This window comes from Strigops habroptila, chromosome 19 (assembly GCF_004027225.2).
Source record: "Strigops habroptila isolate Jane chromosome 19, bStrHab1.2.pri, whole genome shotgun sequence".
NCBI classification, from domain to species: domain Eukaryota; kingdom Metazoa; phylum Chordata; class Aves; order Psittaciformes; family Psittacidae; genus Strigops; species Strigops habroptila.
In genome coordinates, this window is record NC_044295.2 from 5461185 (window position 1) to 5483456 (window position 22272).

General features: G+C 49.6%; 1 protein-coding gene across 3 annotated transcripts in view; it reads left to right on the plus strand.

Annotated features, from left to right (window-relative positions):
• KANSL1 (KAT8 regulatory NSL complex subunit 1) overlaps nucleotides 1-22272 on the plus strand; it is a 93190-nt gene that overhangs the window by 49685 nt on the left and 21233 nt on the right. For all 3 annotated transcript variants that reach the window (XM_030508658.1, XM_030508657.1, XM_030508660.1), the window contains exons 3-4: nucleotides 14994-15135; nucleotides 19700-19804. In XM_030508658.1, coding sequence (XP_030364518.1) covers nucleotides 14994-15135; nucleotides 19700-19804 — 247 coding nt within the window. The remainder of the gene's footprint in view (nucleotides 1-14993; nucleotides 15136-19699; nucleotides 19805-22272) is intronic.

Consider the following 22272-nt stretch of genomic DNA (forward strand, 5'->3'; position numbering starts at 1 on the left):
AGAAACTTGGGTGGCTGGTTTTTTCTCACCTTTGCATGATGGTTATTTCCATGTTGAAGATGTAAATATCTTATAAATTACGACTGCAGCGATGAAGTCATTTTTTCATGGGAATTTTTGGTTTCAAGAACTTACCCTTCACATCTGATGTGAGCAAAGAGGGTGCCCATGAGCTTTCCACTTTATCTAAGGCAAAAGCTACATCTGAAATCTGGTGCAACTCAGGGATGGTCAAACAAAACCAGAGACCTTGTGTAAACTTTTATTCTCTGTTCTCGTGCAGCTTTTAGCTCGCTGCTACTTTTGAAACTACTGTCACAGCCATCTATAGAGCAACCCACTGCCTTGCTCTGTTGCTGGTCTGCCTGACCACGTACATCCCAACTGGCCAGAACAGGGACCACGGAGCGGTGGCAGCAGGTCCCTCCTCTGCAGGCTCTGGTGGCACTTTGGATGGTGTGTGTAGGAATGCCAGTGTTTGTGAGCATCGCTGGCCCAGGCGCTGCAGGCTTGCTCGGATCCTGCTTCCTTCCCCCTCTAAGGCATCCCCCCTCTCTCGGGGTTTGAATTACCCCATACTCTTTCCAGGAAAATAAATAGGGTATCTGTAAGTTTGAACATTAAGGCCTTTGTCAGCCCACAGCAAGTAGCAGAGGCCTCCTGTGGATAAAACTAGTTTGGGGGGAGGTCGTTGTTCTACAGTGCATTGAGTTCTGTTGAAGGATGGAGGCTCGGCAGCGCTGAGGCTGAAGCCCTCTCTCCAGGGGACAGGTGGAGCTCCAGCAATGAGCCTTTTTCCCCTTTTCACTCCCCAGTGCTTGTGCCGGGCGCGTTTTGTCCTTGTACCAAAGGGCAGTACATGCAGCCAGGGCGGAGGAGAGGATGTCGACCCACGTGACTCAGTCGCAGCCCTCAGATGACTTGCCAAGTGGAGCATTGGGTCCTTTTTGTCTCGATCATTTCCTAGCAGGTCATCCAGACTTTGTTTTTCAGCTGAAGTGTGTGCCACCTCCTATCTGTGCCGTGCTGAGGGGGCACAGGACAGCCCTCGCCTCCCCTGCAGCCTCTTCACCCTGCACTCAGGTCTGTGTTTCAGTGAGATACTCCTCTTCTCTGCTGTCCTGAGCAGCTTCACAGGCCAAAATGAAGGTTTCTCCAGCACAGAGTACATCTGTTCCTGGTTAGGAGCATGTACTGCCAGTGTGACCTGTGCTCCTGAGCTCGCCAGCTCCTGCTGAAGCTGGTGATGAATCTGTTCTATAGTTAAACAGAAAAGACGGATCACAGCTCAGCAGTGACACTTCTCATGGTAGGGCACTGCATCGCCCTGGTGTCGATGCAAAGAGCACTTAGAAGGCACTGCCTGGCTCTGGGCTGGCCTGAAGCAGGTTTCTGTACTAGTTACATCAGCAATTCGTTATCACAGCGATTGGGGTTTAATCGCTGCTGGCAAATGTGTTCAGAAGATGGTCAGGGCTCAAAGAGTGGTTCTTAAGCTGTGCTCTGTGGAGCCACGCAGAGGGACTTGCAGATTCGTTAAATGAGCTTTTTGAGGGGAAAACTTGATAAAGGAGCCAGGAATGTCCAAGAAATTCATGGGTGTTGACAGACATCCATTGGTGCGAAAACTGTGGCGAGCGCTAGCGGAGGGAAGTGACATGATGGGTCCGTTTGTTGCATGCAGATGAGATGAGGAGTTCCCTGCAAACCCTTCATTAGTGACATTCATTAGTGGCCAGAGTTCCTCTTCTGGAAGGTTCGTTGACCTGGTCAGAGCTTGGTCCTTTCTTGGAAAGCAGAGATGCTCTTTTGTGGCTCCCGGTTGATGTTTGAATCCTGTTTCTTCAGTCCCTTGTATGCTGGAGCAACTGCTGTAAAAGAGGTTTCATGTGGCCGAACAATGCAAATTGTGCCTTTCTTCTCGTGATGGAAATAAACCTCAATTTTCACAGCTTCTGGGAATGCTGCATTTTGTCCATCCTCAGCCACCCCTCCAGGACAGCTCTGCCCATGGCTCCTGCTTGTGCCTGCAATTTATCAACCCCAAACCCAGCATCTCGTCCTCATTCATACTGGGAACCTTCCTGTGTCCTTTGCTGTGGAACATAATTGCTAATTCCTTAATTTATACCTCCTGACCTTGTGTCTCTAGTGCCGCTTGTCCACAGTTAAGCAGCAGGAGCAGATGCCTCCTCCCTGCCTGTGCCTCCCCAGTGCTCCATGCCTGCTTTGTGCCGTGTTTCTCTGTGGCTCCAGGCAAAACTGAACATTGTGGTGTTCACAGGAGTCATTCTTCCTCTCTTTCCATTTCTTTCTGGGCTTTTTCACACTCCTGTACTATATAGTAGTCCTTTAGCCAGGATTATTTTATCCCACTTCTTAGATAAAGGGCTTGGAGGCCAGAACTGTGTCATTTCTGTGTTAACTGGAAGGGCTCATTGGGTTGAGAGAGGAAACTTCTCTCGGATCGAGGCCAGAAATGGTGTGCCTGCCCCTTCCCTTGACTAAATGACCTTCAGATTTAATATTGATGTATAGCTTTATTCTTGCTCTATTTTAGACCGATGAGGTGATCTTTGTCTGCTGGGGCATGCTGGTGTAGGTCTGTGTCTTATTGCACGCTCCTCTGCGTGATGAGCAGAGCACTGCAACTACAGAGGGAGTATCGGCAGCTTTATTCAGTGGGTGTTCTCCTTTCCGTAAAGGTGCTTCTATGACTTTGAGCAGGGATGATCTCCTGCGCTTCAAGCCAGAAAAGCCATACTTTCTTTTCTCCTACAGCTCTGAAGCAACTCGGATTGCAGGCTTGGAAATGAGGGCAAGCCCATGAGTAGGCATGAGATACAATTGCACATGTGCAGGTCTCTCCCTCTGCCTCCTGCAGCACAGTGTTCCCGGATGGCCTTGGGAAGCAGATTGCTTTTTGCTTCTCCCCTGGAAGGCCGGGAGCTTGGGGAGCCTTGGGACTGCACCTGATGGATGAATTCATACCACTGATGCTGTTACGCATCGATGCTGCTTCTGTTTGCTGCTTCAACATTCCCTAAAATCCATTAGTTGGCCCTTACCCACCCAAGCCCATCCATTTCAGCTGTATCAAGCATTGATGATAACTTCTGCTTTGGCTGGAAATCCTTCTCATAGAATCGTGGAATGGTTTGGGTTGAAGGGACCTTAAAGCTCACCCAGTTCCAACCCCCTGCCACGAGCAGGGACACCTTCCACTAGAGCAGGTTGCTCCAAGCCCCGTCCGTCCTGGCCTTGAACACTTCCTTCTACCTGTATTGTCCTAATATCACTACATGGTCCAACCAAATGTGTTTTTTCTTGACTTCTGCCTCTGTGTGCTTAAAAATCTGATTGCTCTAATGAGGGGTGAGGAAGACTGGAAGAAAACCCACCCTTTTAAGAAGAGTCTTTTCTGAGGAGGGTTTAGGGCTCTTGTGCTTCAGATTGAGAGCAGAGCTTGATTTTGTGATGCTCAGAGCTGTATTTGTGAACACAACTTCATGTTGGGGTTCTGCACTTTGAGACGTGTGTTTGCAAAGCTCTCTCCTTTTCCTCCCAGGACACAAGGAGCTGATAAGGGGGAGAGGTCACTTCAGGAATGTGGCATTTTCCCAGGCCTGGAGAAGAAGCTGCTTTGGTGTCTTCACTTATCCTGAGGCTTCAGTTTGGTCTTGGGCTGCAAAACCTGTGGAGTTAAACAAAACCACCCCTCTCCCTGTGATCCATGACAAGATCCCCTTTGACCTCAGGTCTTAACAGCTGCATAATAAAAAGTGGAGAGGCTGAGGCTGTGTTTTCATCCCTGGAAAGATCGGAGTATCCAACACTACTCACTCCTCTGTCGGTACTTACTGGGTGCAGTGGATGGGGGGGGAGAGGAAGACTGTGTCTCCTGCAAGATAAACCAAGAGAAAAGGGAAAGCTGGTTTTAGTTTTTGGACCACTCCCTTCAATCCTGCTCGGATTGATGGAAACAGCAGTTGAAAACAGCTTGGGCAGATGTCTGCATCCCATGTTAGTCTGTCATGAGTCCTCACCAGCTCCATTGCTGCGAAGTTTGGTGAATAATGAAGGACTTGCCATCTCATCTTGCAAGGAGACCTGGGGCATGGGGATGCAAAAAGCTTCACCTTCAAGATTAACTACAGGTTTTTCTTGGATATGTCATAGTGAGATTGTTCTGCTGATGCTCCCTGTGTGGAAGACTTTACAACACTGAGTAGTTGCACTTGTTTCAATTGAGTTGAGGGCAGTGCTATCAGGGAACTGTCTTTGCTGGTGCTGTTCTCTTTTATGGTGTGAGCAGGAAGGTTTGAACGTCCTGGAGAACAATTCCATAAATTCTGCCTTCAGTAAACTCTTCTGAACAATGAAAAGCATGTCCCAAATAAGTCCTCTTCTGACATGGTGTAGTATTAATGCCCTTCACCAGCTGGAGCTCTCAGCTGCTGTCCTCGCGCTGGGCAATAATTTAACATAGTTTCTGTATTATGGAATATTGATTTACTGTGGAGCATAAAAATGTGCAGTACTCAGCAGAAGGGCCTCCCCAATTGTTCTGCTCCAGGAACACTGCTGCTCAGGAATGTGACATAAATTTTCCCTTTGAACAATAGGCTCTGATTTGCATAGCCTCTGTTCTTGCTTCCCCAGGGATTGTGCCACTCATGGTCTACAGCGGGTGCTCCCCCACTTTGACACCAAACTCCTCCATTTCCACACATACAAAGGGCTTTGCTGTTGAACAAGTGTAATAACTTTCCAAACAGTTTACTCAGTGCTGTAATTGTCCCCTCTCTGTTGTGCACTTACTTTTGTCTGAAGAATATAAGACACTCAAGCATTCCTTCTTGGAAGATGTTGTTTGCCATTGCAGGCCCCGGCTGCCCCAGCCCATGAGGTGGTTTTTGATTGAGGGTGTCCCAGCAGCTTTTATTTAATTTGTTTCCTAGAGAGGAATCTGGTTTTCTCCAGGGATGTGTTGGGTGACGCTTGGCTTGGGGTCTTTGCCAATATATCCACCTGCGTGTGCTCCTCTGGTGCTTGCTGCTCTGCAAGCAGAGTTCTAGGATGGAGTTGCAATGTGTGTCTTGTCTTCAAGAAATTCAACCAAATGGCTTCTTGTTGTTACTGCTTGTGTTCATGATGAAGATGGTAAAACCAGCCTCTGTTACCATGTACTGTGTCCTCTTAGTGAGCAGGAGTCGCTGGTCCTTAGCTATTGAGTTTGCCAAAGGAAGGTTGAAATATGTTCATGAAATCTCACCTTTAATGTGAAAAGGAGGAGAAAAACAAAGAGCAAAGTTTCCATTGACTTAGTGCTTCTGCCACTTCTTTAAGCTCATCAAGTCCACCTGCTCCCCAGCGCTGCCAAGGCCACCACTAACCCATGGCACTGAGGCCTCGGCTACACGGGGTGTGAACACTTGCAGGGACGGTGACTCCAGCCCTGCCCTGGGCAGCCTGTTCCAATGCCTGAGCACCCTTTGGGGAAGGAATTGTTCCTCAGCTCCATCTAAACCTCCCGTGGGGCAGCTTGAGGCCGTTTCCTCTTGTCCCATCCCTTGTTCCTTGGGAGCAGAGACCAGCCCCCTCCTGGCTCCATCCTCCTGTCAGGCAGTTGCAGAGAGCGATCAGGTCCCCCCTGAGCCTTCTCTTCTCCAGACTAAACCCCCCAGGTCCCTCAGCCGCTCCTCATCACACTTGTGCTCCAGGCCCTGCACCAGCTCCGGTGCCCTCCTCTGAACCCACTCCGGCACCTCACTGTCTCTCTTGTCATGAGAAGTTGGTTGTGAGCTTGAGCAATCCTGGGGAGAAGGGTGGGCACCTTGGTGCTTAGTTCCTATTGCCAAGAATGGTGTGTTAGCCAGAGCTTCAGGGAAAGAATTCCCAATGAACTGAAAGTGCTTTGCAGTTGGAGCAAACTGTTCAGTTACAAACACCTTTCGTGCATGGTACAGTTTTATGTGCTTGTTCCTGGATTTAGCCACAGGGCGTAACAACCTGCCCTGCATTTTCTGGCATCATGATGATGAAGCAGATTCTACACATTGGCAGTATTCACTCTTCTGCTGGCTGCCTTGCAGAGCTGCTGGGAGCATGGGGAGAAGGATAGTCAAGAAATGGTCCAATAAATTATCTTCTAAAGGTGGTATTTTTCAGCTAGCTGCTCTGCTGTGCATCTGAAGAGTTGGTTCTGCTGCTGTAACAGCAGCTCTTTGTGTCCATGCTCTTGATTCCCACCTCCTGTCCCCAGCTTGCTCCCTTCACAGACTTACAGAGCCATTAGGGTTGGAAGAGACCTCTGGAGATCATCCAGTGCAACCCCCTGGCAAGGCAGGGCCACCCAGAGCAGGTCACACAGGAACGTGTCCATGGTGGGTTTCAATGTCTCCAGAGAGGGAGACTCCACAACGCCCTTGGGCAGCCTGTGCCAGGGCTCTGCCACCCTCAATGGAAAGAACTTCTTCCTCATGTTGAGGTGAAACTTGTGTTTTAGTTTGTGGCCATTGCTCCTCATCCTGTCACTGGGCACCACTGGAAAGAGTCTGGCACCATCCTCCTGGCACTTCTTTGAGCTATTGATCTGCATTGATGGGATCCCCTCTCAGTCTGCTCTTCTCTAGACTAACCAGGCCCAGCTCCCGCCATCTCTGCTCCAGACCCCTGAGGTTCCTTGTGGCTTCTGCTGGACCTTGTCCAGCAGCTCCCTGTTCTTCTTGTGCTGAGGAGCCCAGAACTGGACACAGGGCTCCAGATGTGGCCTCACCAGGGTCAAGTAGAGGGAGAGGAATCACCTCCCTTGACCCACTGCCCCGCTCCTCCTGGTGCACCGCAAGATACTATTGACCCTCCTGGCTGCAAGGACACGCTTCTCTCCCCACACCTTGCTTCATGGTTCGTGGGTGGCAAAAGGGGATTCAGACATGAGCCAAATTACTTGCACTGGCATAGCTGGAAGAATAAAATCTGAATTTTAGACTATTGTCACAGAACAATTGTTGCTGCTCAGGGCTGAAGCGCAGCTAAAGCTTGGAATGGCTGGTTTGCAGTGCGCTGAATAAGTGCTTGGGGCATTGCGTAAATGTCACAGCGTAAAGATCTGGGGCACTTGGATTTGAAATATCCCAAAAGTTCAAAGCTAACCCTGGCAGCCGGCATGAGGGAGCTCAGCAAAGGCCTTGGGAGCATTCAGGAAACGGAGAAAGCTAAACTCCAGGTCTGAGTGCGAGCAGAGCCTTCTGGCTGATCAACGTGCTGCCATGTGGGTCATGAATTCAACAGAACGTGGAGTCAGAAGGGTTTGGTGGTCATTTTGTTGAACTCTCTCCAGTTCATGGGTAAACCACGTCATGAAACCATGGAAATTAGGACTTTTTTCCTTCTTTTAAGCAAGTGACACTTTGACATGGCTGAAGAAGTTACCTGGGGGGTAGTGATATGGCAGCAAAGGACAACAAGAGCTTCACAGGAACCAGCTGAAGTGATTGGGAGCGGAGGGTTGGAGCTGTGTCTGTGGATGTGGATGCGTGTTGGCTTGGGGAGCTGCACACTTTGGGAAGATCCTCTCCACAGTAGTCTTCAGGAATGAATGAGATGGAGGGGCTAAGAGGCACACTAGTAAGGTGGCACAATGTTTTGCTTTACAGCTTATGAGAAACAGTAACGAAACAAAAAACCCGAACCAAGAAAAGCTTGGAGTACTCTCCAGTGCTGCAGTGGTGGGTTCTAGTCTACATATTTCCCCCTTGTGCTTCCATGGAATGGTTTGGGTTGGAAGGGACCTTAAAGCTCATCCAGGTCCAGTCCCCTGCCGTGGGCAGTGACACTTTCCAGTAGACCAAGTTGCTTAACCCCCAGTGAGTTGATTCACCCCCTTTAGTGGAAGGAAGCTGAGCGGAGGTTGACAGGGTAGAGAGTGCACATTCATCTGCGCAGTGCTTCCAGGAGACTCCTGCTGAAGATGAGCACTGAGCCATTGATGGCTTCTGCCTTGGCTTCCTCCCCCGGGAGGAGCTTTTGCTGCTGTCAGCTGAGGCAGGGGAAGGCAAGTTCTGATAAATGGTGGTAAGGTGCCTGTGCCAGGCAGCTGTGGCACAGCCCAAACCACTGTGGGGTCTGCTGTGTGAGGGTTTTCCTGCTGGGCAGGACTGAGTGGAAATGGGAAGCTCTGCCAGGAAGCATCACCATGTTGTCTTGGTGACTGGCTCTGATGTCTGTGTTTGGAAGGTGTCCTCATGTGTCACCCCGTTGAGTCTTCCCTAAGTCATGCTGTTGTGTTGGCACAGGCGACAGGAGTATTTCTGTCCCTTGGGATCCGTTCTCGTGCCTGCTGGCATAGAGTTGATCCCGGCCATGGTTTGGTACCTGTTGGCTTGGCTGTAGGTGAGATGGGCAGTACAGAGGGAACTGTGGCAGAGCTGCTGCTGTGTGGACAAAACCTTGGCAGCACTTGCAGACCCTGCCTGGGAGATGGTGTCTGAAATCCTGCAGGACTTCTGCAGGTGGTCATCATCCAAACTATTGCATCCTTCCAATTCTAAACCCAAAACCCATTAAGGGATCCACTCTACTTTTGAGACACCATTCTCGAGGCTTTGGTGAAAGCTGCTGCGTGTTCCTCTTGAGGTTCATGGGTTTTCATTGGGATTTGTGAATGGGACTGGGAAAGGGCCAGCACAGACAAAGCAAGTGACTCAGCATCAGCAGCACGTTGTGAGTCATACTGCTGAGCGCCACCGCGCCGCTGGATCCCAACCAGGAGGTGGTGGGCTCCGCGTAGTTACACATGGGGATGAAATGTTGTATTATCAGCACATGAGCTGATGTGCCTTGTGTCCTGCCCGGGGCGGTGTGGAGTTTTGCCTTTGGATGGTAGTGTTCTTTCCTTTTTTAACAGAAAAGAACCAGAGATACCAAACCAAACCTTTCATATCCTGACCCAGGTGCTGAGTGCTCTGCAGACAAAGCAGCGCACGCCATGGCCAGCGCAGTGCTTTGGCTGGTTCCTCAGCATCAAAAGGAGGCAGTTGAGATCTGCTTTAGCTGAATGCAGATTCCACATGGCCCCTGTGCTGGTGGCCACCGGCCAGCGCTGCCCTCGCTGCTGGGCACAACATCCTTGCTGAGGATTTGTGCTCCCCAGTTCCCCCCGAGCAGTGGGGGTTTGTCAGTGAGGAACAGTGGAAATAAGTCGTTACTCCCAGCCTCTAGAGGTCTTCGGTTTTCCTCAATAGAGGAATGAATGAGCCGGGTGGAGGTTTGAACTAGATGGAGATGAGTGCTGAGCACATGCTGTGAACAGAAGAGCCCTTCAGGAGCTGCTGTTTCTGTCCACAGGGTGGGGGCGGGTGTTCAGCTGAACAAATTGTTCACTTTGGCTTCTTCGCAGGCAGCAATGTTGTGATCAGCTAATGAGATTGTTCTGCAGCGCTCGTGGGCTTTGCTCTTCCTCCCTTGGAGTTGTCATGCCAGTGCGTTTGGCAGAGTTTAACTCTTGCTGCACTCATAGATCTGGTTTTGCACTGGTCTGTTTAACAAGCATAAGACAAAAGCTTGGTGGTCCAAGGAGGCAACTTGAAGAATATATGGGACAGACTGGAAAACAGCAGCTGAATTGGGTGCAGATCTCTCTGTTAGTGAGGCACAACTGAGAGCAGTTGGAAAAGTTGTGTTTGCGTAGTGCTTGGGGGATGATGCTCGGATGTTTGCTGTTGGAATTGGCTGTGTGAGCAGAGCACATGGCTTCTGGGTTTCCAGGCTGCAGGAGCAGTGGTAATGCTGTCCCTAGCACAGACTCCAGCCACAAGTGTCCCCATAGTTTACTTTATTTTCAGTCCTGGCATTCGAGCCACTCAGAAGATGAGCAGAGAAAGGGGATGGGAAGCTTTGTTTTAACCTGATTTGAATACTTAATGGTTTTCCCTTTCTGATGAATGAGCAGGAGTTGATTTACCCATGAGGTTCCTCTTGAAATCCCACCATTGCTCAGGAGCAGGCATTGCACCAGTGTGGACATGAAGCATTGCATTGCATTCACACTGCAAAACTCTGCCCTGGGGCTGCTGCCTCGTGGTAGGTAACACAAGGGAAGTGTGCAGAATTAATGTGGGTGATTTGGCCTTTAATAGAGCCAACAGCTCAGTGTCATAAACTGTCCTATTTGAAACCACTTTTGTGGTCTCTTGGCAGGTTTTGGCCCTGCTGAAGATCCGTGGTGGAAATATCTGAAGGGGCCTGCAAGGATGCTGGAGAGGGATGCTTAGTCAGGGACTGTAGTGACAGGACAAGGGTTAATGGGTTAAAACTGAAACAAGGGAAGTTCAGGTTAGATCTTAGGCAGAATCTCTTCCCTGTGAGGGTGCTGAGGCGCTGGCACAGGGTGCCCAGAGAAGCTGTGGCTGCCCCATCCCTGGCAGTGTTCAAGGCCAGGTTGGACACAGGGGCTTGGAGCAACCTGCTCTAGTGGAAGGTGTCCCTGCCCGTGGCAGGGGCTTGGAACTGGAGGAGCTTTAAGGTCCCTCCTTCCCAACCCACACCAGTCTGGGATTCCATGATCATAAGTGGAGGTTGTGTCAGGGAGGGCTTATCTATATGGAGCTTGTAGAGCTTTTACAGCACCACAACTGCTGAGACGACTGGAGCAGCTCTAGCATGGGTTGTACCAGTGGGAATGCGTTGACCAAGGTCTTGTCATGTTCGTTGGTGGGGCTGTATTTATACTGCTTATAACTAAACAGTAAAGGAGAGCTCACACCCCTCCGTGCACTGGCCGAGCCAAGCTCTGTGCAGGGGCCCTGTCCCTGCCTGCTCGCTGTCCCCTTTCTGTCCCATTGACTCTTCAACGCCTGACATAGAGACTCTGCTGCCTGGCAGAGCACTTGGCTGAGGGTTTTGCTTGGTTAGGTTGGCTTTGCCATTTCTGATAACACATTTTCACCCACAGTTGCCTGTTCTTTACTTGGGGGGAAGGAGTGGAGCCCATCCCAAGGGTTTGGGCTGGTGTAACGCAGGATTTATTTCCATGCTCCTGCAGTCACATCAAACTACCGCTGGGTTTTAGGAAGCGTTCACCTCTGAGAATGTACCATGTGATAAACTTTCTTCCTGTAATTTCCTAAAGGCTGAGGGTCCTGCCCGCACAGGACAAAACCTCTTGGAGCGCAGCACCATGGGGCAGGAGCTGTTGGCACTGGTTTGAGGCTACAGCCGTAAAGGCAGGATTTGACATCTTCTGCCACAGATGGGGAGAGGGATCCCATTCTTTCCTTCCCTGCTTCCTGTGAAGCCCCACATCCTCCTGTGGTATACACAGCCCTGCGGGCTGAGCTCGGCTTTGCTCCCTGCTTGTTCTTCCTCCTCTACCCCAGCCTCCTGGTCCTCTTGGGCACCTTCTGGGCACGTGGAGGCTCTCTCCACGCAAGGAGACGTAAGGCGGCTAATTCTGCGTGCATGCTCTACTTAGGATAAGCACCATCCGTCTGCTTAAGTGGGCCGGATGCTGTCCTTGTCAGTCAGGCTGATGCCACCCTCAGTAGCCTGTTCTGCGTGAGCGCTCGCACTCAGAGCACACCCGAGCAGCAGCGTGATGAATGGTTTCCCTTGGAGAATGCAGCTTTTAACTGCTTTGCTGCTGCTCCTGTTACTCCCTGCACCAGCTTTGCCCCTCAAAGCACAAGAACCCCAGCCTGGTTTGTGTTGGAAAGGACCTTAAAGCTCATCCAGTTCCAGCTCCCTGCCACGGGCAGGGACACCTTCCACTGGAGCAGGTTGCTCCAAGCCCCTGTGTCCAACCTGGCCTTGAACACTGCCAGGGATGGGGCAGCCACAGCTTCTCTGGGAAAAGTCTGTGCCAGCGCCTCAGCACCCTCACAGGGAAGAGCTTCTGCCTCAGAGCTCATCTCAATCTCCCCTCTGGCAGGTTAAAGCCATTCCCCTTGTCCTGTCCCTCCATCCCTTGCCCAAAGCCCCTCTCCAGGTTTCCTGGAGCCCCTTTAGGCACTGGAGCTGCTCTAAGGTCTCCCCTTCAGGAGCCTTCTCTTCTCCAGGCTGCCCCAGCCCAGCTCTCTCAGCCTGGCTCCAGAGCAGAGCTGCTCCAGCCCTCGCAGCAGCTCCGGGGCCTCCTCTGGCCTCGCTCCAGCAGCTCCACGTCCCCTCTCAGGACAAGCCGTGCAGCCGCTCGCAGTGACACCGCTCTCAGCTGCCATCTTCCCATCAGTCATCTTGTTCAGCTTAATCCAAAACCCGTTTGGGGCAAGTGCAATAAACTCTTTTACTAATTATCATGTTAAAATCCCTAATGTTTAGAAAGAAAGGAAGCGGGTTTCCCTTCCTCTGCTTGAGGTTCCAGGTGACTGCCGGTGGTGGCAGCATCCCACATTGCTGCACTATTTTGTGCGTGGTTGGTACTTTCTACTCCTGGTCGAGAAAATGATTGTTTTTGTGATTCGTGTAGAGATTAAAGCTTAAGAAACTACCTCACTTGTTATCCCAAAGCTGCTCTGCATCAGGAGAACACATCTCTGTTGCTGGAAGCACATGACAGCAAAGGGTGTAATTGAACAGGCACCGAAAAAAGCTTAATTCTAAATATAGAGGACCACACTATGCTGAGTGCTGTTTTGGAGAGCGTGGCTGAGCCATCATTATGTCTCCTCCCCTCCTCCCCCCATGCCCCAGGGTGTCGGGGCATGAAGTAGACATTACCCTGTTTTGCTTCTTGGGTTATTTTTGGGTTAAATCCAGTGGGTTTTCCTGGGGTAGGATGTGTCCTGGTTTTAAGGTGAAGAGCAGGTCCACTGCTGCATACGCTGCCATGTCACTTACATGGGCATGAGGTGGCTTTTATACTTCATTTCTGTGTAACGTGAGCAAAGAATGAGATGTCTTTAACGGAGCAGGCCAGTGGTGTTCCAGCAGGCACGGGTGCTCTGTAACACTGCAGAGGCAAGCAAGGGAGCTGGCAGTTTGGAAATGCTCTCAGCAGCTTTTGAGTGTTCTAAAAACAATTCCCAGTGCCACATGGATCTCCAGAGAGCAAACTGAAGCCTGCTGGCATCTGGCTTAGTCCTCAACTTTATAGGAGTGCAGATGATCATTGCACACACAGAAGGTGGGGATGCTATGGGAGATGGCAGAGCCATTGCAGAGGTCTTCCCGCGTTTTAAGCTATAAAAAAAGATGAACTCTTCTGCAGTAAAATTGTTTTTAGCTTCTGAAATGAGTCTGGTAAGAATTTCCCTGAGACTTGGCTGGCGGAGAAGTGACACGCTCTGGTTGGTCTTGTGGGAAGCCACGTCATGCAAACGCTGTCAGTCTTGCAGGTGATGGAGTCAGAGGGAGATCAAGGAGATCTGCTTCCCAAGCACCGCTTTCCTGCCCTTCATGGAGGGGATTTTGTGCCATTTAGGCTCAGACTGGAGCTTCCTTGTAGGGAGGAGGGACCATGCAGTTTGCAAGGCTTTATCCTGCTTGGAACAGAGTAAAGAATGACTGGTCGGAGATCCGGATTAGAGCTGCATGATGCTGGGCTGGTGTTGGCGACTGCTCAGCGTGTTGTAAAGCAGATTAACCCTGTGGTCACTGCCTTGTTGGTAGGGTTTGTCAGGCCTTTACCCAGCCCTGGAGCTCAGCTGCCTTGGCTGGCTTTTGTCTCTAGCGCTGCTGACTGTATCCTCGGAGTAACTGATGGGGGATTAAGATCTGGCCTTGCTGTGGCATCCATCTCCAATAAATACTACAGTTTCCACCAAACGTAAGGTCAGTGTTGATCAAAATAGAGCAGGCACTTTACACTGGGAAATATTCCAGAGAGAAGGACTTAAGCTAGAATTGGTTTGCAAATGGGCTTTGCAAGGGCTGGAGGCAGCAGATGCCATCCCCATTTTGGTGGAAATCTGGCCCCATCTCCATTGGCACTGAAGCGACAGTGCCCACACAGCCAGGAGGTCCAGCAAGGATATTCCACCCAGCAGTGCTTTGTGGAGAGCTTTGACTTGGTCTTTACACATAGGCTTGGCGTAAGCACTGTGAGGGTGCTGAGGCGCTGGCACAGGGTGCCCAGAGAAGCTGTGGCTGCCCCATCCCTGGCAGTGTTCAAGGCCAGGTTGGACACAGGGGCTTGGAGCAACCTGCTCTAGTGGAAGGTGTCCCTGCCCGTGGCAGGGGGTTGGAGCTGGATGAGCTTTAAGGTCCCTTCCAACACAAACCAGTCTGGGATTCTATGATTTCTTAATTGCCAAACATCCAGATGTGGCAAAGGCTTTGTGTGTAGCACTGGATTTGAGCATGGACTTTCAGTTGATGCTTTGTTTCTGCACCATGGTGTGGTTTTCTTCCTTTCTGGGTAGTCTTAATATTTATCTACCAGAATCAGGATGCTTAGGTATATTTTCATAATATGACGGCATTTAATGTGGGAGATCAGAGCTGTAGGATTATATGTACCTTATCATCTCTGTGTTCCTTTCTGCTCTGGAGCGCAGTAGTAGAGAGTAAGGGTTTTGTAACAGCTGACTGTGAAATGCAATGTGTATAGTCCACGCACTAGTAAAAGAGTATTTGTGCCATGTAAAACACGCTGGTGTTCAGGCATACTCTGTGACTTCCGATGGCAGAAGTCTCTTTTTAAAGAGGCTGTCTCGAGGAAAGGGGAGGGCAGATGGCTTTTCTTTCCTCCAAGACTTGGAAAAGTGGGTCTGGCAGATGTGGCCAGGTAGGACTGGAGCTGCTGCTTCAGTTAAGCGTGGAACACAATCTTAACGCTTGTATAGGCAGGACTCTAATCACTGGGCACTAAAAGTAGTTTTAATACCTCTCTGCAGAGGCTTGGCTTTTCTAGCACGCGTGCAGTTTGGTGGGGCATGGTTAGCAGTGGCTCAGTGGTACCAGTCACACCACTCAGGTTGGAGCTGTTGATCTGCAAGGGGACTGTGGAATTAAAATCACGCTCAAAATAACCCCCCTTCCCTTCTGTGTTTTCCCAGGAGGCGAAGGGCAGAGTGGAGATGGGCAGCAGACCGTGCAGCCATCGTCAGTCGCTGGAACTGGCTCCAAGCCCACGTCTCGGACCTGGAATACCGGATCCGGCAGCAAACGGACATTTACAAGCAGATCAGAGCCAGTAAGGTGAGCACCAGGAGGGCCTTTTGCTTTGCCTGCCTCCTGATGGCTCTCTCTTCTGATGCAGTGAGAGCGCGTATGCAAAGGCTGATCCTTTCTCCCCTGCACCTCTCACAAAGCATGTTGCACAGTTGTGACTAATGGTAATGCTGTTTGGCACAGGCTGAGTGTAGTTCTTTTCCCTGGTTCAATACAATAACACAGAGAGCAATACCTTGTTCTGAAGTCAGCCTTTAGGTACTGAACCAGAACTGTTGCTCTTACATGCATGTTGCTGTTCCCCCCAGTTTGAACCTTTCCCTTTCTTTTTGGGAGTAGCTGAAGATGGGGATGAGGAACAACTTAAGAAACTTATTGGGGAAGGGAGGGGACTGTGGAGGAAGTTAGCTTCAGATGTTATCACATAGCGCAGGCTCAAAATTGAGTTTGGAGCATAAAAAAGACTGTTTCTAGGTGCTGATCTTTCTCTGTGGAAGGAATTACTCTTTTCAGACTTGGTCTCAGATGGCAGGAGAATGGGGGAGAGCAGAGAGGGGATGAGGAAGGAATTGTTACCGAGACTAGTTCAGGCATGCACATCTAAATGTCAGCCCTTGGAGGGAGGAATGTCTGGAGTTTGTGGCAAGAAGGCTCATGGTATTGCATCAACTTACAGATCCTCAGGAATTCAGAGCCTAGCAAATGCTTTTCCCAAGATGGGTGGTGCTCTGGGGGCGGTGGGGAGGCTTCCAGAGGGCAGAGAGCACAGGCAGGGCAGGGAGAGAGGACTTGTATGCAGCTATGTAGAAAAACAGGCTAATTGAGGGAGGGAGGGCTATAAGTGACGAGGTGGAAGAGCTGAATGCAGTACAGAGCCCAGATTAGAGCAAAAGGCCTCTGGGAAGCGGGCTGTGAGTCCAGTTAATGAACCAGTTTCAGAAAGGATCGTCTTCCTTCTGTCTGAAAAAGCTGATAATGCAAGATGGTTTCTAAGTACAAAATAGCTAAACATTTATATTCTAAAATTAAGCAATGAAAGAAATGAGGAAACTCATCTAATGAAGTGGAAGATTCAGTGCTTTCACCACATGATGACAACTTGACAGACTCATGAAAGGGCCTGATCATGACTACAAGCATCCCCTATGGTTTTACTGGCGGTTACAGTCTCTAGGTCTGAAAGGAGAACATCACGGTATGGCATCAGGCTTGAAAAGTACATCTGAGGTTTCGGCAAACAGGATGTCACCTTTTTGATTTGCTCAAACAAAAACTTCTCAGCTGTGATAACCCAATATCTGAATTTCAGATAAAGCATGCCACTTCCAGCAGCAGGAGAGTTCAGATGGTGAGGATCTGGTAGTGGCTGCTCTGTCTGAGTAAGAAAGCGAGTATCAAATACCCCATCTCTCTGATAGGACCTCATGGAGAGCACCACTTGCATCCAGCTGTTGTTGTCTTGGTGGTGGTGTAAAACATGTTCTGTTTTCATCAATAAAAACCTCAGAGTCATTAAAGCAGCTTGGGACACATGTGGGAGACCAGAGAAATTAGTAATGCAGGAGCCTCGTTGGAATGGATTTGGCTTCAGATTGTACAAGGACAACAAGTCAAAGAATTTGGAGACGCCTTGTTTTTGCTATTGCTGTAACTTAACTCCAGCTTGGCCATGAGGAGGTTAAAGCGTAGCTGGTGCAGGATTTCAAAGTTGCTGTTCTGGCTTATTCTTTTTTTAGGTTAGTTACCTTGATATCTGAAGGTTTACATCCCAGTGTAGCCTTCAAGATGCGTTGCTTGGTCAAATCAAAGCAGGGAAGGACAAGGCAGTCACAGATAACCTCCTGTTTTGAAGGTACAAACTGCTGCCTGGGTGTCTCGGCAGTAATTGTGTTTTCAGCACATTAGGATTGGCTCAGTTGGAGCCTGGTGAGACACGAGGAAAACAACCCATCAGCGAGCCTGTGTTCAATGTTAGCTGTAAAGTGCTGTTGTGCCTTTGGTTCTGGGTTGGTTGTGAAGAGCATCTGCAGTTAATTTAAGGGACTGGATGTCCACGAGGGTAATAAGGTGGTTTTGTTTCTTTTCACAATGAGGTGGGATGTGGCACGTGCTGGTCCCTGTCTCCGAGGCAGAGTCTCTGCACCCCCTGCATGTGTGGGTAGCAGATACTCTGGGTTTGGAAGGAACAAAGAGCATTTTTTCTGTCTTTCTGTGTCTCTTACGAGTTTCACTCTTAGATGGAATAAGAGGTAAATTAAGATGAAGGGCTCCTTCAGGAATTGTGTGCTTGGTTGTAATACAGTGACCAAAACCCCTTCAAGATGGGGTTGTTTTGCACATGATCTCCACAAACCCAGGTTCGACTTTTTTCCCAGACCATCCGAGATGGGTTCACTGTGTTCCTTGAGCTCCTGGTGTGATCCGTGTGTGGCCTGTCCCATGGGAAGGGCTGTGCTCCTGTTGGAGCTGCTGAGGCAAGCGAAACACGCGATGGGAAGGGTGGGATAGGAGTTAGGAGGAGCCTCTTGCTGGAGGAATTTGAAGCTTTCACATGAGTTTCCTGTGTCTGCAATGGTATGTCGGGCTTAGGGCATGATAAGAGATGCTGCTGTCCCTCTGCAGGGCTCTTTAGGACACTCAGTCTCTTTCTGATGTGTCTCACTGTGTGTCACTCCTCTTCCTTCCATTAGTCCCTTGGCAGAAGCTGCTGACTGTTACAAGACTGAGACACCCGAGATCTATCTCTGTATCTGTCCCTGAGACCTGTACAATTGACTTGTCATTAATACTATAATTAGTGATAAAAATGGGGCGTAAAGAAGCCGCAAACCTACCCACATAAATTGGAGGAAGTCTCCCTTTTTCCTTTGTTTTGGAGAATGCTGGTGAAAAGCAAGTACTGTGTGACCTTGGAATGATCGAGATCCACTGCTGCTCCTTTCCCCTTCTTGAAAGGGAGCTGGAAATTTGATGTTGCCCTTCTAATTCCTCTCTATTATTGAGAAGTGTCTAAATAAGGGAGATTTATAACTCTTGGAAGCGAAGCAGAGAGCACAAGGCCTTGGTAGGAAGGCTCCGTCCAACCTGCAGGTCCACAGGGGCTGTCTCTTGGGCTGGAGGGGAGGTTTGGGCAGTGCAGCTTCTGGATGAGAGCACGAGACCCAAACCTGTGTCTGTCCCAGGGAGGGCTGCATTAAGCCTCTGCCTCAAAGTCCCAGTAAAGGGCCATACTTTACAAACGCCATAGCGTATAGAATGAATCACTGCTCCTTCCTGAGGCATGGAGCAGCTCCCTTCATCCTCTTCCTTCAAACTGGAGGCAGAATTCCTTGTGGTTGTTTCTCATGTCAGAAAACTGGTTTTCTAATCATCATCTTTATCCTAGAAGCTGGCTTCTCCCTCACTGCTGGTCAGAGGCCACGTGCAGCTGTATTTAGCTTATGAACTGTTCTTCATCAGTATCCCTGATCTATGGGCTACCAGTATCTTCATGGAAAGCCACCAATCTATTGTATAAAAGATTGTGTCAAGGCATAAGATGAGCCTTATGAGGTACTTCCATGCCCACGTGCCATGGCATGGGGAGTTGGACTTTGGGGGAAGCCTTGTAGCTCTCTCCTCTCTCCGCATAACATGTCCAGGTTCCCTTCCAGGCTCACTTTCTTTTGACACATCGTGTAACCTCCAGAGTTGTTTTAGGATGACTGATCTGCCTGTTCTTAATCTAAGCAGCCCTTCCCATAGTTTGGCCAAACACACACTTGTTCTGGCTTGTCTTTGTCTTGGACTGTATTCCTGGCCTGTAGGTTCCACCATCTCTAATCCCTTGCACGTTTTACCCTGCTTTGTGATAATAGAGCTCAGAATATACATAATTACAATGATTTTATTTTACTTTGTGTCATTCAGACAGAAACCAGTCCTGCCTTTAGAGTAAGCTTCACTTCAGACAAACAAGACAACATATGTTAAGCCTGATAAACCAGTGCTCCTGCCACTGTGCTTTGTCCCGCTTGGTTTATCGCGGTGGCTTGTTTATCAGTGTTTTTCTTTCCTTACTGAATTTTGGGAATATCACTTCTTTGAAAGAAATCTGCTCAGAGTAGTAAGTTTGACTGTACATTTTTGGCACCCACTCAAACCCGTTTGCTTGGCTCTGGTGGCGAGTTCCACTTTGTACTGTGAAAGCAGTCGCTTCCTGCTCAGCACTACAGCAGAATGCTCTCTGGAATGCTCTCTGGTTTTGCTGGCACACAGCATGCTGAGCCTCTGCCATGCAGGAAGGGTGGGAAGCGGGATGGCAGTGGGACGGCAGCAGTTTTGCCCAAGAGGAAGCTAACTGTCTCCTGTTAATGGGCTGAAGGCTTTCGATCTGGAGTCAGCCTCTGTCCTTCCCCCTCTGAGTTCAGTTTAGATGTCAGGAAAATCCAGGCAGCAAGAGACTGAGTTTTGCATCGTAGCTGATAAACACAGTGGGAATGGAGGCCTGGCTGGGCAGCCATTGTAGTTCCTGGGGGATGATGGGTGAGCAGGTTCCCTGCTGAGACCGAAGGACCTGCCGTTAATTCCTGTTCCCTTCCCTCTCTTCCAGGGGCTGATAGTTCTTGGTGAAGCATCACCCCCTGATCCTGCCGTAGATGATGCATCCCGTCCCGTTAGTGCTGAAGTTAAGCTGGAGCCTGGGGCTGACCGGCTGGTAAGTGCCAGCACCAGAAGTGACTGGGTCCAGGTACTTCACCTTTGTGAGTTTGGGGTAGGGAAGGTTCTACCTTTAAGCTGTGGTGGAGAATGATGCTTGAACTGTGTGTCCAGCATGGGACTGACCTCCTGCAGAAGCACCTATCTGTGGGACTGCACGTGGGAATTGCTGATCTGCTGGTCTGTGGAGCTCACCCCCCCCCAGATTATATTGGGGTTAATAGACGATAGGATTTAAACACCTTTTAGAGCAGAGTTCCTCAGGGCACGTTTGTGATGTGCATTAGCATTTGGTGAAGCTCAAAAATCTTAACTAATCCTTTCCTTCTAGCAAAAAAGTACCTCAAACTGAGAGCAGCACAATTAGCAAAGGCTTCTGAAGATGTGGCTATTAATATCTGCCTGAGTGTCACCCCTTGGAAAGGGAACTAATGATTTCAGTGAGATGCACTGGAAGCTATGCAGAGTGCCAGGTATTTATTATTTAATGCAGAAATGTAGGGCACAGACTAAAGGCTTGATCGTGCTGTTCAGCCTGGCTGTGATTACTTTTGATCCTGGGGGACACATCGACGTATTCAAGTGGAGGATTTTGAAGTTGTGCTGTAGTACTAAGGGAAGGGTGGTCCCTGCATGGCTTAAACTCTGCCTACCAAGCTGCAGAGCTCCTGCTTTTCTGTCCTAATGGGAAGAAACAGCTTCACTGCAAGGGGCCTGCTTGAATTTCATGGACCAATATTCAATGTAATCGGTCCAGATACAACACTTCACTAGAAGTGACCCTAAAATTGTCCTTGGAGTGTTTTCTCCCATCACTGGCAGGTCTTTGTCAGGATTCTCCTGATACTGAATGATAATATGAAATAGAGTGAAATGTTTTATTCACACAGGAGTGCAAAGGGGTTGTTACCAGTGATTGTAATCAAATGTCTCCTTGTTTGACACTGGCTCTCAGATGCGTGTTTGGAATGTAAGTCTTTAATTAGCTGAGCCCCAAACTCTGTGTAACTGGGAACAAGGACCAGGTTTTGCTGACAACTGATACAGTAGCTGGTGCTCCGGAGCCACACTGGAGGAGCTGCAGAGGCTGGAGAGCCAGGATGCCCAGGGCTGCTACGGATTGGGATTGACCCACTGGCATGACACGGGCTGGTTTGGAGCAGTGATGTCTGTGTGTCGTGTGCCCCCCAACTTTTCATGCTTTAACCCAAAAAGCACTTGAAGAATAACAACCAAGAGCAGTGACAGTGCGCTCAGATGCACCTCAGAAGCAGTGTGCTCCTGCTCTGATGGATTGGCTCTAACTTGGGAGCTCATCTGTAAATGGCAGGATGATACCAGAGCTAAATGATCAAATTGAACAGTGATAGGAAGAATATTTTCTTCCTTACCTGTTTCAGTCAGGATGTTTATCTGACGTAGGTGTATTTTCAACCTGAGAAGCTGCAGATGGAAGGACTGTGTCCACCTGACTTTGTTCCTACGTGTTAAAGACAATTCCATATACTTAAAAAATCATCTCTTTGTCCTGGTTTAGATTGTCTTAGACATAATCTCTGTATGTACAGAATAGAAAACGGCTGTAGCCCCTTTAGGCAGTGGGAGCTGCTCTAAGGTCTCCCTGGAGGCTTCTCTTCTCCAGGGCATCTTGGATGGTTACTCCTCCAGAAAAGGACTTTTTATCCCCGTTCCCCACATGGCTGCTGGTGGACGCTCACATCGCTCCATGCTTCCTGGCTCTCTGCATTGTGCTGGAGGTGCCAGCCACCAGGAATGCCGCCTGCAGGCACCCCCCGGCTTCTACACCCGCTGCTGCAGGGGTTGTGCTTAATTAGACTTGCTCGGAAGGGTGGGGTGTTGAGTCAGAGCCTTGAGCTGCTCCAGGCCAGAGATTAGCCCAGAGACCATTCCTGTTGCGTCAGGACACTTACTGGAAGGGTATGTCTTGGGCCTCTCCTGGAGAGGTGCTTATCATTTTGGCATTCTTTGGGCTGCTTAGAATTAGATGTGCTTCCTTTGCCTTTGTCCCCCCCTTCCCCCCCAGCTGGCAGAGTAAGAAACACATCTGCAGTACGGAATAAGGGGAGGAATCCATCCTATCCCATCCCCAGCTCCTCTTTGGATCTCATCTGCTCATGCGTACATCTCTTGGCTGGCATGAATGCAGGATACGTGTCCTCCGGCAGCGGCTTGATATGTGGGATAGGGTTGATAATCCCTAGAAGGAACTAATCCTATCATCAGTGGAGGGGAAGGTCTTGCAGAGAAGACCTGGGAGTGTCTGTTGGGAACTGGAAGCTCAGTATGTGAATAATTTTGCCTGAAGACAAGGATAACACGAAGCCCTGAAGGAAGAACTCTGCTGTTGATACGGGTTCATCGCTAGAGTAGCAAGGGGGACACTTAACATTTAGTAGGAAATGAGAAAAGATATGGATGGAGTATTTTTGTCAGGCTTTGCCCTGC